This window comes from Emys orbicularis, chromosome 3 (genome assembly GCF_028017835.1).
Source record: "Emys orbicularis isolate rEmyOrb1 chromosome 3, rEmyOrb1.hap1, whole genome shotgun sequence".
In the NCBI taxonomy this organism is placed as follows: domain Eukaryota; kingdom Metazoa; phylum Chordata; order Testudines; family Emydidae; genus Emys; species Emys orbicularis.
This window is the reverse complement of record NC_088685.1, coordinates 196,968,741-196,988,623: the sequence shown is the minus strand read 5'-3', so window position 1 is coordinate 196,988,623 and position 19,883 is coordinate 196,968,741. Positions and strand designations below refer to the sequence as shown.

Here is a 19,883-nt window from a genome sequence, read left to right as displayed (position 1 = left end):
GCACATGCTCACTTTTCTATCCCAAATCCTGGAAAGTACCTAATCAGACCTTCTCACTAGCATACTCTTACCTTGAGGAGCTGGTATGAGCAGCGTGGTTGGAATTATGAAGAAAGGAATGAGTCAAGAAAAAAAAACGTATGCATTTTGAATGTAACTATCTCATAAACTCAGACACATGGGACCTTACTCTAGCCTCTGGTGTAAGGCCCAGATTCAGCAAATCACTGACTTTCAGCATTTGTGTAAATCAGGAATTAAGTGGGTGCTTAAAGTTAATAACTTGTTTAAGTGCTTTGTTGAATGGGGCGGGACTTCTAATGTGCTTGAAATGAAGCATGTGCTTAAATGCATTGGTTAGTTGAGGCCTAAAAAAGGAGGATCTCCCTTGAAGCCAGTGGTGTTACACTAGTCTAGATGAGATCAGAATCAGGCTCATAAAATATTAGTGATTTTAGCATCCATGGCTACCCCAAAGTTGCTACAAAGCTGATGATTATTGCTGTTGAGCACAACTTACCACTCAATACCTGATGTGATAGAACTAAAGAGACACCATCACCTTGAAATGTAGTTAATGTGAAAATATGAATTAAATGCACTTTCGGATGTATAGCTGCCCTGGAGACTCACTGTCAAATTTTTGATTTTACCGTCAGATATTCCTATATTTTACAATTTCTTTTTGCTCTTGCTGGGTCAGCGACGCACTGATACAGCAGGTGGAATGACCTGAATAGCTGCTTGTATCGGGAAATTGTGAAACTATACTTAAAGTGCTGTCAAATGCAGAAAGTAAACAAATTGCAAAAACAATTGAGAAAAGGACTCTTCCTCCCCCACCCCCCACCCCCCACGGTCTCAGGATGTACTTTGTTCTCTAGAATAAGATCTACTGAAAATCTATGGGATTTTGTGATATCATAACAAAACCATTGACAGAGAGAGACTGCAAAGGGCAGAGTTTACATGGTGAAAAAAAAGTCTCCAGGGTTTTCAGAGCGCTTGTGTTATTTAAGGTCTTACCCACAAACATTTGGTCACAGAAGTTGCCAAAATGCATTGATTTCCTGACAAAGAGTTACGTGTAAACAATCCTCCAAAAACTATAGATGCCACGCCTGCAATATTTTAACACCTTTTAACAACTTTTTTATCACTGCAAGGAATACTTTTGTCTTCTGCAAATGTCAATTCAATTGTATTGGTACAATTCAGCCAGCTCAAGCATCACATCGGCAAGTTTCTTTCCCTTGATGTCAATGGGCTTTCGATCAGGTTCATATTGCATTTATAGCTTCATGGAAACACCTCCACTTAAGTAAATTATAAAATGTCATAGGAACCACCGAGTGTTAGGGAGTTTTGCAACAAGGATTCAATTGGTCATGTTCAGGAGTCCTACCAGAAACTAAATTTTCACTCTATTGGTGCATGATATACTTAATTCGATGCTGATGTATTAGCTAGCAGGCTGAAATTTATCCCCATAGAACTTGTAATTTTGTATTGTATGATTTAAAGTTGCTGGGAAGTATTTTATATTCAGGAGCTTGTTTAAAGTAGTAAACTCAGTAATGAGCCAAGCGACCTCTTAGAATTGAAACGGGAGTTAGATACTGGGCCAGATTCTGCTCTCTGTTACGCAGGTGTAAATCATGGTAATTATTTTGAGTTCTGTGCTCCTTTCTCTAGACCAACTGGACTCTGAGAATCTTCTGCCTCCTGAATTTACAATTAATTGCAATTTTTTGCCCCCAGACTTGCTTTTCTAGTTTTTGTGGGCCACCATGTCAATAATTATTAGTCCCAGAAATGTCACAGAAAAATCCAATTTTATGATGTGTGAGATGTCACAAAATGAAAAATTTCAGGTTGGCATAGAAATATGGTATGTTCTTTAGTGTGATATTTTAAAAAGTGTCAACATATATCAAACGCTGTCACAAATATTGGAGAAATCAATGCCTTATATTGTTGATGCTTCCTGCTTAGAATCAGACACCATTGCAAGCTTCAGTGATTGGTATTTCATAAAGTGTCTATTCCTTGGCTCCCAGCCATCATAAAGCATATGGTGAATGAGCTGTGACAGCACCACAGTACTGAAATGTATTAACTGCTTGTCTTTATCAGCTTTATTTAGAAAAATAGTATATACCACGGGAGAGCCGAATGGATAAAAGTGCATATTGTTTGTTGGTTTCATCATACCTTTAGTCTTTAATTCTCAACATAGGTGGCTACAAATTTTAAATTATTCACTTTTTTGGATAAGTGGCTAATCTATTCTTAGTGATCCTGAAGCCAGTACTAAAAGTGTCATGTTTATCTGCACTGCAGGAAGCAGATGAAGCTTTGTTATGTAATCTGGAACTTCAGATTGAATCCCAGTTCCTGCAGGATGACATTAATGCCACAAAGGACAGGTACAAGAAGGTAATTGCACTGACTTCCCCACCTCTCAGAGAGGAGTCTGGAAGGTTGAAAAGTGTCATGCTAACCTTTGATCTCTTTCAGTGGCCACTTCAGACACCTACAGAGTAAAGGTTTGTTGTTTTGTTTTGTTATAAAATGGTATTTTGAAAAGGTTCAAACAACCGCAGTGACCCCAGGTAAGACTGGATATGTTACTGAACAAAATACATTGAGTTCGGTATTCTCTAGACCAACAAGTAGGCTGTTGTATTTTATCAAAGCTCACTCACTCAAGATCAGCAGTCGAGAATCATTAACATGATTACCAAGATCTGCTTGCATCTTTTATCATCATTTAATCTGGGACCGGGAGGATTGTAGTCTGGCATTCCCAGGAAAAGACCCATCATTAAATAGCTTTAGGAGCAATATATAAACTGGGAATAGATTTGGTAAAAGGAGAGAGACTAACGTTAATCCTTTTCCACAGTTCTTTGGAATTTTTTCCCACTGATAGCAATGGACGCTAGATCAGGTCCATAAGGGCAAAAACTAGAACAGAGTCAATGGTCAATAATTCAAACCAGATGCTGGACTTGGTCAACCTTTTCTGAGCACATTTACAAAGTGTCATCTGAAAGGAGTCACAGTCCTACACATTGGCCATACAAATGAAAATAACCTCCTTCCACCGGTCTTTATTACACCATTAACCAACCTTACCCCTTCCACGCCTCCTCCACTGGTGACTAAATCAGATTATATTCCCATTTGTTCCTTTAAAACATGAGTAACACAATACTGAATTAAGAATATGCTACATCTTATCAGTAACCCAACAGCTTTAGCAAAGTACTATCTGAATATTGTGATTGGGTTACTAAACTGCTAACACCTGTTAGCCCAGTTCAGATGAGTAGAAGTCCACTAGAGTCAGGGTGGCATGTATTTACGGCAGATCTGAATTTGACCCATACTTTTACAAGTGAAAGAAGTTATCATCAAGAAATAAATCACAGAAGTTCAGTCAGCTGAACTGAAAATCTTGCTCTACTAGTTACTAATTAAAATGATTTTATTCCACCACAGAATATCATGGAAATACAGACCTATGTCAGCATTTTACAACAGATCATCCAAATGACCCCTAGTGTGACCACCATTACAGTTGGAGTAAGCGAGGTAAGTGTTTCACTGAGTAAATAAATGCTATGTAGTGAGCACTCGTAATGTGATAGTCGATATTTACCCTAAGTGCTTGAGATACTCTGTGATGGGTTGGATCACAGAAACCCCCTTGGGGCTGCCAACTGATGTGCCAAGACTACTTCTGCCCCTGTTTTCCCTGCCAGCTTGGGACTCCAGCACCCTGTCTTGTTGAGCCAAACACATCAGTCCGCTCCAACACAGACCCAGGGTCTGAACCACATCCCCCAAAGCTGCAGACTTAACTGAAAGCAACTTACAGAAATGTTCCTGTCTTTAACACTCAGATGCCCAACTCCCAATGGGGTCTAAACCCCAAATACATCCATTTTACCCTGTATAAATTGTTCGGCGGTTTTAACACTGATAGAGAGATATGCACAGCTGTTTGCCCCCCCCCCCCCAGGTATTAATACATACTCTGGGTTAATTAATAAGTAAAAAGTGATTTTATTAAATACAGAAAGTAGGATTTAAGTGGTTCCAAGTAATAGCAGACAGAACAAAGTGAATTATCAAGTAAAATAAAATAAAACCCGCAAGTCTAAGCCTAGTACAGTAATAAAACTGAATACAGATAAAATCTCACCCTCAGAGATGTTTCAATAAGTTTCTTTCACAGACTGGATGCCTTCCTAGTCTGGGCACAATCCTTTCCCCTGGTACAGCCCTTGTTCCAGCTCAGGTGGTAGCTAGGGGATTTCTCATGACTGCAGCCTCCTTTGTTCTGTTCCACCCACTTATATGTCTTTTGCATAAGGCGGGAATCCTTTGTCTCTCTGGGTCCCTCCCCCCCTCTAAATGGAAAAGCACCAGGTTAAAGATGGATTCCAGTTCAGGTGACATGATCACATGTCACTGTAAGACTTCATTACCCATTTGCTAGCACACACGTATACAGGAAGACTTACAAGTAAAACAGAGCCATCTGCAGTCAATTGTCCTGGTTAATGGGAGCCATCCAGATTCCAAACCACCACTTTACATAACATAACTTTACATAACTACAATGGGACCTCAGAGTTATATTTCATATTTCTAGTTTCAGATACAAGAGTGATACATTTATACAAATAGGATGGCCACACTCAGTAAATTATAAGCTTTGTAATGATATCTTACAAGAGACCTTGCATGAAGCATATTCCAGTTACATTATATTCACACTCATTAGCATATTTTCATGAAATCATATAGAGTGCAACGTCACATAGTCCATTTCCTATTCTAAGTAGAGGGAGGTGCCGTGGTATCTGTGAGTAAATGTTGAATTTCTAATGATGACAACAGAAGATCAAAGTTGCAGCTTTGAAAATCTTAAGTGAGCTTTAGGAGCTTAAGTATCAAAAGAGATGTCAGAAGTCTTGAACAGGGATTTCTGCTAAGCAGGTATATTCTGAGACCTATACCAACCCCATGTTAAAAGGCTAGTCCAGCAGCAGCAGAAGTAGGGATGTGTCCCATCAGAGTAAAGAGATTCCAAGATTTGGGGATGGGGATGTGAGCCTACTTTGTCTGCTCCCTCTCCAAAGAGGCAAGATGGGGCAAGAGAAAGAGAGACGAACCCTTGTGAATCAAACTGATTGGATGAAACCAGGTGAGACAAAGGTGGTGGGTTTCACTTTCGCACCAATGTAAGACAGTACCCCAGGAAACAATTGTTGTTTGGGTGTGAATGGTATAAGCAGGCATTTACTAGTCTGCTTCACACAGCAGCATGGTAAACCTTTTCCTTTCAAATGAAGTGAACTATTTTAAACTATAAGCAGTGCTGCTACAGTGCCTCCATTGGGAACTTGAGACCATTACAGTTATGTAGCAAGAGGCTGAGATGTCATCTCATCATCATTCATTTTGTCTTTTCAGATTGACGGTAGGTAATGAAATCTCTGGTGGCATGTTTACATGATCAGACGTTCTTTCTCCTTTTTTCTCAGGAAAGGCTGATGGCAGAGAGGAGAATTCCTATCCTGCAGAGCCAGCTGGAAGAGTACAAGAGCATTCTGTGTCAGCTGCAGACTCAGAAATTGAAATTGCAGACTGAGGTACCATACAACTAACTGAAAAGTCTAGTGACTCTCATTGATTCGGGCTAGTGTCATTGCAACAAATCCACACCTAACATTGAACAACGCAGCATGGCTGATATTTAATGGGGTTTTGAACAGGGTGAAAACATTATCTAATAGCTACAAATAAGACGGATGCCTGAAAAGGGTGTTTTTATTTGAACGTTACCTATCTCAGCTTCCTCCTTCTGTCTAACAGGCCCAGTATCATGGGATGAAGATTTATGTAGTTAGTTTCAGAGGGTCAGTCATTACTGTGTGATAGCTGCTTAGTAGACTGAGTAGAAGTGGTTGGAGGCCTTAGTTCAGTTCGTGGTGGAACAAAATGCCCAGATCACAACTGGATTGCTGATGGACAGTCTCAGCAGACAGGCCAAGGACTGAAAAGGTCCAGGGACTGAGTCTCCCCTTCCCCCAATCCAGTATGAAATGCATTGGCACTGTGGGATAAAATCAGAGGTCGTCAGAGCTGTAGGTTCAGTGCTTTCCCTGAGCACTAAATTCACTCCACAAGTGCTGGGGTTGATGTGGGAATTACTGGGTGAGATTCTATGGGCTGTGCCATGAGGCAGGTCAGACTCGATGATCACAACAGTCCCTTCTGGCCTTAAAATCTATGAATTTCCTCAAAAAGTGCATGTCAGGTTTCACACAGCAGCTTACACATATCCCTGATAATGATAACAACGAATTAGCACCTCCAGCCACACCCAGGGACCATCAGCAACAACAGTCTCTGTGTCTGTGCAGTGCCAACTCACAGGGCATGAGTTACCAGGACTGTCCCTGCAGCTCCTGCCTATCCCCAGCCAAGAATTTCATAGTGCGGCTTGTGCCTTCTGCAGCAATCCATTGGGCTCTGTGATCCTGTCAGGCTAGGCTGAAAACTGAACAGCAACTAAAGCCATGAATGTCAGGACCTACATGCCCACCCCTAAGACGGACCTAATTAATGGGTAGTTGTGGAAAATGATTAGCTTAGCACTACAAGTAAGGGCTCCTTCGTGCCTGTTCCGGGGATGATGTGCTGCTCCCGGAGATCTTGGGAAGCACGGCCACTACAGCAGCTTGCTGAGTCTCGACAGCATGGCTGGCCAGCACACAGAGGGGGGTTATGAAAGTGCCACACCTCTACCTCAGCCTCCTGGGGGTGTCTAACACCCTAGTCAGGAATTCACCTGGGACTCAGGGGACAGCATGGACTGTGACGGTGCCTGAGTTCTGCTCAGATGTACAAGTCACTGGAGGCGACCTGCCTTCAGATGGTTAACCCAAGAAAAGATGAGCATGATCTGGCCTTTACTAGTCACCATTTCAGAACGAAACCTTAGTTTTCAAGGTGACACTTTATATTAAGATTCCATTTATAAAGGGTTAATAAATGACAAATATAGCAGTTATACTCATATTGATAATATCAGTAAAAGGGGCTATAGGGGGTTATAAGCCATGGTTATAATCAACCTATTGAGCTGGAATTTTCCCAAATAAAACAAATCACTCAAGTTCTTTGGAAACAGCTCTCCCCCTCCTCCTGCCCGTCCTCCTCCCCACGGTCTATAATAATTGAGTAATGAATTATTAAAGCAATATATTAATGATTTATTAACCCTCTACAGCAGTGGTTCTCAACCTATTTACCATTGTGGGCTGCATATGCAGCTCTGTGTGTGTTGTGGGCAGCATGCACACAATATATACACTGCCTGTCCAGCCACAAAAAACCCCCAGGTTTAGTATTTGTTACATGACAGCAATACAATTCCAATCGATACAGCACCTTTCATTTCAACACTGGCAAATGTCTGCCAAGAGCATTTTCAGTTAGTAAATAAGTCAAAACATTAATTGTTAAAATTAATTAATTTACTGTGAGGATGGCATGGCTGCACCGCACTGCTGCTGGCGGTGCAGCTGGGCTGAGTGCCCAGAGAGCACGGCTGCCGAGCCTGCCCCCCCCAGCCAGAGACTGCAGCCAGGGACTGTATCCCAGCCCCTCCAAAGTGCCCCCCGCCCCCCAGCCAGGGAATGCCCTCCATCATCCAACCCCCCTGGAACTGCCCCCTCCATCATACAGTCCCCCACCCAGGGACTGCCCCCCATGCACCCAGCCCCCTACCTAGGAACTGCTCCCCAGAACTCCCCAGCAACTGCCCCCAGCACCCAGAGCTGAGAGCCTGTGAACCAGATGGTAAACCCTGTATATGATGGAAACCACTTCAGGACAGGGGGTGCAGCAGCACCTCCAGCACCCCTAGTTCCAGCACCTATGGCCCAATCCTGCACCACCCCATTTTTACACCCTGCACCGGTTCTGCATCTGGGGCAAGTGCCCCTCCTGCCCCTCCCAAGTTATGGCCCTGAGGATGTCACATGGACCACAGCTGTGTGCTGATTGAGACCCACTGCTCTATAGACTAGTTATGAATGAACCCTTCTTATAAAGTGTGACTGTAAAAGAAAGTGCTATAGGAATTATGTAATAAGCTAGACAAATAACAGCAGAAGTAACACTTTGCTGCAATTCCCCATCTTTTTTTTTTTCAAGTGATGCAGCACCATCTTGTGGCCAACTTGTGGCCAACCAGTGATATATTACTAAAATCCCATTTATATGCAGGCAGGGCCGGCTCTAACTTTTTTGCTGCCCCAAGCAGCAAAAAAAAGCGCCGCCCCCCGAGTCCCGTCCCCCCCCGCCGAGCGCCACGCCGCCGGAGCGCCCCCCCCCACGGAATGCCACGCCGCTGGAACCCCCGCCCCCCAAGCGCCGCGACCCGCGCCGCCCCCCCGCCGAGCGCCACACCGCCGGAGCGCCCCCCGCCGAGCGCCGCGCCGCCGGAGCGCCCCCCCCAGAGAATGCCGCGCCACACCGCGCTGCCCCCCCCGCCGAGCGCCGCCCCGCCGGAACGCCCCCCCCACACGGAATGCCGCGCCGCCGGAACACCCGCCCCCGAGCGCCGCAGCCTGCGCCGCCCCCCTGCCGAGCGCCACGCCGCCGGAGCGCCCCCCCCCGCGGAATGCCGTGCCGCGCTGCCCCCCCCCACCCCAAGATTGGCCGCCCCTTACCAGGTGCCGCCCCAAGCATGTGCTTGGTTGCCTGGTGCCTGGAGCCGGCCCTGCATGCAGGAGTCACTGCACAGACGGTTACATTATTCTACAAGCCAGAATGTTCTGATATGAACATTTAAAGGAAACTCCCATGTACTACTTCCTTGGTCACCATTTCACTTGGTGGTGGAGTAGCAATCCCATAAGGATTAGATGCTGCTTGCTCCCTGTATGTGACTCTCCCCAAGTGTTTTGTGAGGGTCAGTGGCAGGCTGCAGCTTGTAATGTTAAAGTTTGTCTTTCGATTGCTACACATGTACTGCAGCTAGCTGTAACTTGGTCTGCAGCGCTGCACACTGGGCTCCCATAATGCCCGTGGCACCAGTGATGTCACATTTAGTAACATGGCTGTACTAGTAGCAGTCTCAGAATTACTCATGTAGCACCTTTCCATCTAAGGTGAGCTTTACAGTCAATAATGAGATATGTAAGTATTGTACTTCCCAACCGACAGCTGGCGAAACTGAGGTAGAAAGAGATTATGGGCCAGATTTTAGACACCTCCCCATTGGGCAGAACAGGCAGCTTTCTTCTCTAGGCTCCTGTCCAGTCAGCAGCTGTAATCCTGGTGCTGGTGCCTTTGGAGTGCCAAGTCCAGGGGATGTTAAGCAACTTCATTGGTGCTACACAACCTACTGGGGCTGTGGCTGGGTGGGATGTAAGGGGGCTAGAGCCAAGCTTCCTCTAAAGAAGAGGTGGTGCAAGAAGAATATAGGCTGACCCTCCAAAAAGGCGCTGTAAGAAGCAGCCATGAGCCTGCTCCTGTCAGAGGAATTCTGACTGCCTGTGGCTTCCATGGGCAGAACGACTCTGGCCATTGCTGTTGGCATAGTGCATTAATGTGTCTCCCCCTCCTGCAAATGCAGCACTGTGGCCACTAAACCAACACTGAAATTCTGAGCGACTTGCCTGGAAACATACATAACATCTGCAGTGGAGTCAGGAATCGAGTTCAGACCTCCTGTCTATGCTGCAGCCCCCTGTCTTCCTCCGATTTTCAAACCTGCTCCCCCTCCTCCCTTTTGTCTGCCAGAGACCAGATTTGCAAAGTCCATCTTCTTACTGTCTATATTAAGGCTGCTCAGGGTAGTGTGGGCTATGATGGGTATATTTATATTTATTTTATATATATATATATATATATATAGAAAAGCCTTGGTCTATGTTTTAATTTATGGAATAGGTGACCATGGCACTGGGTGGGAGCAATAGATGTATTTTTTAAATATGAATTAATAACTAAATGAATGTAATGAAAATGCCAATAGGCTTTAATGGTGCAGCATCAGGCCCAGTTTTCAGCGCTTGTGCAAGGGAACCCAAGACCTTTGTGGAAGCTATTCATCTGGCCCACTTAGATGCCCTCTGGGAGACATCTGCATAGTGAGAGCTGGAGGGGAATTCTCTGACCTAAATACTTTTTCATAGGAAAATGCAGATTTGTAGAACCCAAAACTGTTTGCAGAAAAGAGTCAGTTTCAACAAAGCTCTCAATGCCAAACATTTCTGTGGAAAAGTTTTGGACTTTATTTAATTTAGACTTTAAAAGGGGTTTTAAAAAATCAAAAGCAAACCAAAAGGTTTCAGAATTGTTTTGATTTAACCAATCTGATTTTTTTTTTCAGATTATTGGTCCATGAAAATGTTTGAGGTTGCAACTTTTCATCTCACTTCAGTATGGGAAAAAAAATGAAATCTCAAAATCTCATGGGATGGGAAAACCATCCATCTGTATTCAGTAGGCCATCTCATTAGCCATGCATAGTATTGTAGTCAGCTTCCTCTTCAATAATTGTGCCAAAGGATATGACTTATTTTCAGTCATTAGTTTGCTGACATAAAAAAGTATGTCTCGCCATTTAATGATTCCTCTGAAAATGTGTGTCAGTCCCCATCTAGGAAATGCTGTATATCATTGCTTTCAATTTCCTTTATTTCAGACAACCATGCTGGATCAAGCTATTAAGAGCACTCAAGAGAGTTATGATGATGAGGTTCAGCTGTACAATGAGCAGATTGAAGCCCTTAGGAAGGAGATAGAGGATGCTGAAAGGACCTTGGAGAAGTACACAAGTGACTGTCACCAGCTGGTGATATATCAGCAGTCCCTGGAGAATGAGCTGGAGCGGTACAAACGTATCATTGAGAATGAAGACAACCGGTAGGGCTACTTTCTGTATGGTGCATAGGGTGGCCAACTTTCTAATTTGGTGAAAAACCTGACACTGAGCACTGGAACCTCCCCCACTTGCTGCGCCTCTTCCCCTGAGGCCCCGTCCCTTGCTCCACCTCTTTCCCTCGATGCTCCGCCCCCTGCTCCTCTTTCCCCCCCCCCCCTGTTGCTCACTGCTCTCTCCACCACCCTCCCCCTGCTAACTAAACAGGGCTCTAGGGGTGCGAGTGACTGAGGCAGGCCGGGCTGTGCTCCAGGGGTGGGGGTGACTGGGGCAGGGTGGGGAAGGTAGAGGCATGCTCCGAGGCTGGAGGGTGAGTGGGGCAGGTTGGGGGAAGGAGAGCCACGCTCAGGGCAGGATGGGGGAGCCACCGGTACCTCTCTCTGCTGGAGCCATTCCTGAGTGCTCCTCCAGGCTCCAGCAGCAGCTGCTGCTCTTCCCACTCCCTGGTGGCAGAGGCTGGTGGTCAGCAGCGCTGACAGGACACCACCAGGTTCCCTTTTCGACCGGACTTTCTGGTAAAAAACCTGGCAACCCTAATGGTGCATCCCTGGGGATTGTCAGTGACAGTGCAGGAGCCTAGTATTTGAAAATGGGAATTTGTTTAATCCAGTTAAAGCCTATGTGAACTTTACTGCCCACGGGGTTCTCAAAGCAGGAACCTGAGGACAGTGGTCCTCATCCAAAGCCCACTGAAGCCAATGGAGAGAGACAGCTCAGGGCCAGTGTGAAGAGAGTATGAGGTTCTCATCCAGCCTGTCAGTTTAGTCACCATTTGCCTGCTGTCTTTTAATTTCTGTACACAAAGGACAGGTGCAAACGAAAGCCTTTCTATGATTCTGTGAACTGACCGCCCTCTGCAGAGCTCTAATAACCAGTCAGTTACATACTGGGGGCTAGCTGTTTAAAATCTTGCCAGCAGTTTGGGGCTAGATACTGAAAAGGGACTCACCATTGTAGTGCTTAACTTTTAGGTGTCCAGCTGCCTAGTGAAACCCACAGCCCTGAGTTAGGTGCCCAGGCTCCCTATCCATGCCTGGGGAGTGTGAGATGCCTCAGAATGTGATTCATAAAAGCCAACATGCAGAGCAGGGAGCTACCTAAGTTAACCAATAGGAAAGTCCCAGGAGAGGGGTGCAGCTTAGGTCCCACCCCTCAAAGGGAGATAGATGCCCAATGGGAGGCATCTCCCTCCATTTGGGATTGACTGCTGTGAACGCTATCCTGGAGTTAGGCGTGTCAGTCAGGGCAGCCCTTTCTTTCCAAAACCAAAAGCCAAGAAGATAGCACCCACACCCAGGGTGTAGGAGGCCAGAGTTCAGTTCCCCCTCTGCCTGATGTGAAACAGTGATTGGAACCCAGGTCTCTTACCTTGCAGGTGAGTGCATGAACCACTGGGCAGGAGGTACCGTGGGGTCAGGCTCTCTCAGTCTTGACTGTTACCGTGGCTCCACTTTGTATAAAACGCTGAAACATTCATTGGGCCAGAGAGAAAATGATTCTCCAGCCTGCTGGTTAGGGCATGTTCCAATCCCCCATTCCAATAACTATTTATACAAAGAGGAACATGGGAGACCCAGGTTCAATTCCCTTCTCTGCCTGATGTGGTGAAGGGATTTGAACTTGGGTTTCCTGCCTCTGTGGTGAGTACCCTACTGAGATGGGTTTCCCAGAGTGCACCCTGGCCAGTGGGACCACTGAGCCGTCTGTCCCACCAATCTGGGCTCCCTGTCACACTGTGATACTCTTGGCAAGCTATAAACCTCTGGCAGGTACTGCATTTATGCAGACATCCAGAGGCACGGACACACCCAACTGAGTTACATGAATGCTCCCAGCCACTCATGAACCAACAATAGAGACACTTCAGCCAGTCCCCCCCAGTTCCCCAGCATTGCACCCCAGAACTGGTCTGTCTTGTCTGGTTAGAAGCGTTACCAGTGTAAGTTCATTTCCCAGTCTGCCGCTCCCTCGATGTGGAGAGGACACACACTAGCCTTTGTAAACTGAACTGAAATTTCCAAGCACTTCAACCAAAACGCACTGTTTTAGGTAAAATATAAAACAGATTTATTAACTACAGTAAGGTAGATTTTAAATGCTTATAGGTAGTAAGCATATAGATCAAAGTTGGTTACCCAAGAAATAAAAGTAAATTTGCAATCTGAGTTCTGTAAACCAAATAGGATTTGAATCAAGCAGTGTCTTACCCTGATGGATGGTACAAACCTCAGTACACCGGCTAGGACTACCCTCCCCAGTTCAAAGTCTTTATCCTCTAGAAGTTTCTTCCAGGTGTTGAGTTGTGGCGGGAGTGAGACCAAGCCATGATGTCACTTCCCCTCTTTATAGTTTCTTCCAACTTGCTGGAAAAATCTTTTGCTTGTGAAAGGGAGTCCGATTCCATTGGCCAAGCAGTCTCCATTGTCTACGTGCTCTCTCTGAGAAGTCTTCTGCAATGGTCGGTGGGAGAGTGGATTCCCTTCAATGGGTCATCAGCACATCTGGCTACTCCATTGTTGTATCTGAAAGGCTGGTTGTGGGTCATCCCAACCTCACAAAATATTTCAATAACATACACATAGCAAAACTTCATAACTTTACATACAATGATAGCACATACAATCCAACAGGCTATTGATGGTCCACAGATCAAGACTTTTTAAATTGTACTTCAGAAGGCATGCTTTGTACAAAACATATAATCATATCACCATTGTGAATATGGGGGTGCCAGGGTGCCATTCTGAAGTTCAGAGTGCCACACCTACCCACTAGCCTATAACATCATATGTGCTCACTCTCTTTAAATTAAAGTGCATATTTATTTTTTTATAAACTGTGGACCAGCTTTTTATAAACTGTGGGGGGGAGGGATAGCTCAGTGGTTTGAGCATTGTTCTGCTAAACCCAGGGTTATGAGTTCAATCCTTGAGGGGGGCCATTTAGGAATTTGGGGCAAAAGTCTGTCTGGGGATTGATCCTGCTTTGAGTAGGGGGTTGGACTAGATAACCTCCTGAGGTCCCTTTCAACCCTCATATTCTATGATTCAACCGGAGAAATTAAGAGACTTCCGACTGCATGCATCTGATGAAGTAGGCTTTAGCCCACAAAAGCTTATGCTCAAATAAATTTGTTAGTCTCTAAGGTGCCACAAATACTCATTCTTTTTGCTGATACAGACTAACACAGTTTACCACTCTTAAACCTTCCACAGCAAAGTATCCCATAGCTAGTAGTTAGGACACGCACCTAAGAGATGGGAAACTCAATGTCACATCCAGTCTCCGCCTCAAGCAGAGAGGGGCATTAAGCCTGGGCTTCTCATATCCTTAACGACTAGACTAAGGTGTTGGGGGTCTAGGTCTAGCTCCTCATCTGCCCGCTTCCCTCCCCAACCCCACAGCCATTTGGTGTGGGGTTAGGTGTGCTCTGGGCATGCCTACCAGCACAGGCCCTCCAGGTGAGCTAGGTGGGACAACACCCAGTTTGAAGATCTCGCTGGGGTTTAGGTGTGAGATAGCTGCACTTTTGCTGAGCCTGAAGCAGCTTTGCACATGGTCAATGGCAGAAACGTAGGCACCTAGGGGACTTAAGTGCAGAGATTTAGAAGCCTAGGGACGTTAGACACCTCCAAGATTAGAAGGCAGCTGAGCAGGGTTATTGAAGATCACAATAAGGTGAGGTGGTTATGTCACTGTCCCTTATTTTATACTTTCCTCAATGCTGGAAAAATCATTGCTGTGTCATGGGGGTTAGGCAGCCCCGTGGCGTACATGCTGGAGCAACTGACTCTCATGTGAATTGCAAATCGCTTGTTTAAAACTCCCTTGCTGGTGAATGGCCGATGGTGGTTGCTTAACACCTGGTTGGGTGTTGGTCACTCCTTTGTTGCCAGAGAAGAGCTAGTCTGCATGTTTTCCAGCTCACAGCCTGTTTCAGTGACAAACATATAACAAAAATCTCATAACTTCATATACACTAATGATACCTGCATTTCAACAGGCTAGTAATGTCCAATAGATTATGACTTTTCCAATGATACTTCACAAGGCATATTTTTGTTACAAAATATCATAACCATATACAGGTGGTGCATATGGGGTTACAGGTTGTTATTTTGAGGTACAGTGTGTCACAGTTCCATTATGTTTTCTGACTCAGCTGGCCAGTCCCCACCCACTGTATTTCAGCACTGCAGAACCTTTAGTGGAGGGAACTGAAAAGTGAACTGATTTAGGCTTTTTTTGACCCGATACTTGTCACCATAAGCCTTACCCTTAACCTACATTTTGTGTGCGTTCTTGTGAATCGAAGGGGCATTTTCTCCTCTTAGTTCATATGCCTTTGAGCTCCCACTGGTTCATTCAGAGTTGCAGGCGATAGGCAAGGTTAATTAAACAGAGCAGGAACAAGTAGGTGCAGTGCCTGGCTGGGAACACTAGAGGGAGCTTGCATGAAGAAAAATGAGCAGATGGCAAGAGCTGTTGAATTAAGTTAAATAAAGAATCTATCAGAGGGGTAGCCGTGTTAGTCTGAATCTGTAAAAAGCAACAGAGGGTTCTGTGGCACCTTTAAGACTAACAGAAGTATTGGGAGCATAAGCTTTCGTGGGCAAGAACCTCAGTTCTTCAGATGCAAGAAGTGAGGTTCTTACCCACGAAAGCTTATGCTCCCAATACTTCTGTTAGTCTTAAAGGTGCCACAGGACCCTCTGTTGCTTTTTATAAAGAATCTAGTTTACTTTTATTGACTGCTTTCTTATTTGCATTAAACTGCATATGCATATGGTTTGAGAGCTGTATATGGCCCTTAGTTCTATGGGGAAGATCGCCAAAAGAGTTAGATAGACTTTCTGCCCTGTTCATTTATTTCTTCTCTCTCTTCAAGCTCATATTGCATTTCATGGACTTCCCCTTTCTCATTTGCTGATGGTTCAGAGGGTTCCCTCTGACTTCCAGAGGGCATGGGATGTCTAACTGCCCTTTGTGCCTTTCAAAATCTCCCCTTACATTATGAAATCATTCCCTGACAAAACTAGGGCTGCTTTTTAAAACTATGTGCTTTGCTCTACATTCTATATGTAAGTAGAGTAGGCCAGATCCTCTGTTGGTGTAAATCGGCATAGTTCCATTGAAGACAGTGAAGGCATTGCTGATTGACACCAGCAGGGAATCTGGCCAATAGTACACAGCCTCTGCGCTATATTGATTTAAATGGTATTTTATTTTCCCATTTTGATGTGAGGCAAATTGTCCTACTTGTTTAAGGTATTCTGGGGGAAATTTGACTCATGCAAATTCTCTCTGCCAGGTTAAATTCTGCCATAATTGGAACCCCAGTTGCACTCTTCACACAGAGCTACAGACCCTGCCACACTACAACTTGGAGGAGGCGAGGTAAATGTCTGTTATTCTTTTCTTGTTTGAGTAAATACAGGAACATTTGCATTTTAAACCATTTTCATTTGTCTTCAGCATGGACCCCATTGTTGGGGCCTAAATCAGAGCCTATTGAAGTCAATGGGAGACTTTCAGTTTAGATCAGTTGGCTTCAGATCTGGCCCTTGAAGGCTGGATCCCCTAACCCAGTGGTTCCCAAACTTGTTCCGCTGCTTGTGCAGGGAAAGCCCCAGGCGGGCCAGGTCGGTTTGTTTACCTGCCGCATCCGCAGGTTCGGCCAATCGCAGCTCCCAGTGGCTGCAGTTCGCTGCTCCAGGCCAATGGGAGCTGCTGGAAGCAGCGCGGGCCAAGGGACATAGTGGCCGCTGCTTCCAGCAGCTCCCATTGGCCTGGAGCAGCGAACCGCGGCCACTGGGAGCCGCGATCAGCCGAACCTGCGGACGCGGCAGGTAAACAAACCGGCCCGGCCTGCCAGGGGCTTTCCGTGCACAAGCGGCGGAACAAGTTTGGGAACCACTGCCCTAACCAATTGGTTCCTTTGCTATACTGGTGGCATGACTTACTGCAACAGAAGTAGCTTGCACTGAATAAATGAGATGCACAAAGAGAACTAATAGAACAGGCAGCCTTTTTTAAAAAAAAATGCGATGAGATCACATAGGATTTAGGTTATATCCCAAGTCTGACCATCCTTTCATTATCACTAAACAAAATAGGAACATTTGGGTAGCCCTGCAAATACAGATAGGCAATTTAGTCTTGTTTATCTGCCATGACCCAGTTTGAGCTGAATGGAGTCACATTCCGCACTGTCTGATTGCTCCCCAGAACTGTATGATTAATACATTTAGAATTAGGATGTTTGTAAGAGCAGGAACTAGTGAAGGAAAATATCCGGGGCTAAAGTAGAAATGATTTTGTTAACACCGGAGATGGATGGTTTGATACCTAGGTACTTTACATACCAAGTTGATAGATGTCTCAGAAGTATCATGATAAATAGATGGGTAATTGGATGTTTTATTGAAAACAAGGCATGTTAAAAAATGAAGATAAACTGTCGGATGTTCAAATTTTTGGAGACCAAATAGGGTGTTTCCCCTAGTGTAGTGCCAAATACAGCAGGCTTTAATTAAGTTTGTTAGTGAACAAATTAGCTACTAATACATGGAGACCAGATCCTCAACTGATGTACATAGATGCATCTCCATGGAAGTCAATGAAGTTATGCTCATTTACACCAGCTGAGCATCTGGCCCATGCATTTAACTGTACTTCGGATCATTACCTACAGGACTTGACTAGAGAGTAAGGGAAGAACTTGCCTCTGTGTTAGGACAGGAGTGAGTCTCCTGTCAACATTCATGTGAACCTGATCTGCATTTATGGTGATAGCTCTGGGTGGAGTCTGCAATTCTTCCATAAGGAACGGGGCAGGGGGAATGTTTTTTAACATGGGGATGTTTTTCCCGTCACATCTGGGAGACGTTTCTGCAGCTGGAAAGCCCAGGAGGCCTGTGAAGCAGCCACAGGAACTACTTCCATGTGGGTATGGCCCTTAATCCTGCTACTGATACAAGATAGTGGTGTTGCACACTATATTGAAAAGCAGCAGTGAGCCCTAAATGTACCTTCAGAGCATTAGTATAGTCTTCATAGTTTAGAGATGCTGATTTTGTGCGCTCAGTTTTGTACATGCAGAAGTTAGTATTTATACATTTTCTGTATAAAAGTGGTCTTTGTACATGCAAAATGGATACATGCCGTGTTGCACACTCAGAATAGCCATCTTCATACATAAAATGAATACATGCCCACTTTTGCAGCTGCACTTTGTTCTGCACATACTGTACTGACAATGAGGCCCTTTCGTTTGGAGATAGATTGCTAAACTGCCTTGGGCAACTCCATTCAATGTTGTGTGCTGTTGCCTTTGTTTTGGATTTTCTTTAGATATCACCCTGGTTATGCAAGAGATTGCAAGTGCGAAACCAAGACAAAAAGGTCTGGCAAAGAAAATTTCTAGGAGAAAGGAGATCACTTCCAAAGACATAGATGGGTTTTCACCTGAAAACAGCTATGAAAGAACTCTGGAAGGCTTTCATCAGGATCAGCTTCAATTTAAACATGAAAGCACAGTAATATGTGAACCTAAGCAGGAAGGATTAGAACTAGATGAGCAAGAAACAGTCCCAGAGGATGTGCCCGATGGAGCTCGGATAAGTAAAGCTTTTGATGAATTGTGTAACACTGTGAGAGAGAAAATTAGATGCTACAAGAGACCCGAGCCTAAGACTGACTTGTCTACCAAAGGGCGCTATGTACTTGTCACAGGGGAAGCAAGCTATGACCATCCTTGCTTCTATTCTTCCTCCACCCCAGCTGGAGGTGGGATCATTGTTTCCACTAGCAATGGAAAGATGCCAAATGGTGGGGAGGTGGAGCCAATTCCAGAGCTGCCTGAACCCTCTGAACCATCAGCAAATGAGAAAGGGGAAGTCCATGAAATGCAATATGAGCTTGAAGAGAGAGAAGAAATAAATGAACAGGGCAGAAAGTCAGAAGAAAAAGCCGAAGAGCCCTCCAAGCAGCCAGACATCACAGGGCCTGAGGCAGCACCTCCAGCTGGTGTAGACAGCCCTTCAGAGCCAGACGTATTTGAAGAGACAGAGTATGACAGAGAAGACCAACAAGGAGGCCAAGCATTCAGAGAACCAAGCTTACCCAGTTCCATGAGCTATGAGAAGGTGGAAGTAGTGGAATCCATTGAGAAGTTTTCAGATGACAGAATTCAGACTTACGAAGAGACAGCTATGATTGTGGAGACAACGATTGAGAAGACAAGCAAGAAGAAGCTAGGAGACAAAGGCTCTTAAGTTACATCATTTGATAAGCAACTTGTCTGGCATAGTTATTAAATGACGTAATTATTTTTTCCCTGACACAATGCTAACATAGTGAGACTTTTGCTGTTTGATATAAAACATTGATACATTAATGGCAATTCTGTCTGGCGTAGGTTTACCTTTAATGTAATAATCATTCAAATGTACTTGGGCAACTAGTAGCAGGTTCAATTACGCAAACACTTTTTGTGATTAGGACAAGTAGAAAGTAATTATTAAGAAGTTGCCTATCTAAACCACACCTAAGTAATATGTGCCCACTACAAATTGGCCCCTTACCGTTTATATTCCTCTAATGATGCTTTAGCTGCCATTAGTTTCCAATTTTCAGACAGCTGCAAATGTTAGCTTGTGACATCTGGTTCCTTGAATAAAAGCTTTGCATCCTAAAGAACATAGTCACAGTGCGTGTGTGTTACCTTTAACATCAAATAGTAGCATTAACCAAGCTAGTATTAACCAATTAACAAACTGACTGACATGACGTTTTCAAGGTGAAAGCCTAAGCACTTTAGTTCAGTAACATATTTCAACTATCCCTTGTTTATACCCTACCCTTTATGTATAAGAAAGCTTAGCAGTCATTTATTTTTAGATAT

General features: G+C 44.7%; 1 protein-coding gene across 1 annotated transcript in view; it reads left to right on the top strand.

Annotated features, from left to right (window-relative positions):
- Window positions 1–19,254, top strand: part of BFSP1 (beaded filament structural protein 1) — a 48,914-nt gene extending 29,660 nt beyond the window's left edge. The window contains exons 3-8 of the mRNA XM_065401986.1: window positions 2,344–2,439; window positions 3,508–3,600; window positions 5,562–5,669; window positions 10,742–10,962; window positions 16,290–16,375; window positions 18,332–19,254. Coding sequence (XP_065258058.1) covers window positions 2,344–2,439; window positions 3,508–3,600; window positions 5,562–5,669; window positions 10,742–10,962; window positions 16,290–16,375; window positions 18,332–19,254 — 1,527 coding nt within the window. The remainder of the gene's footprint in view (window positions 1–2,343; window positions 2,440–3,507; window positions 3,601–5,561; window positions 5,670–10,741; window positions 10,963–16,289; window positions 16,376–18,331) is intronic.
- Window positions 19,255–19,883: the final 629 nt, after the last annotated feature.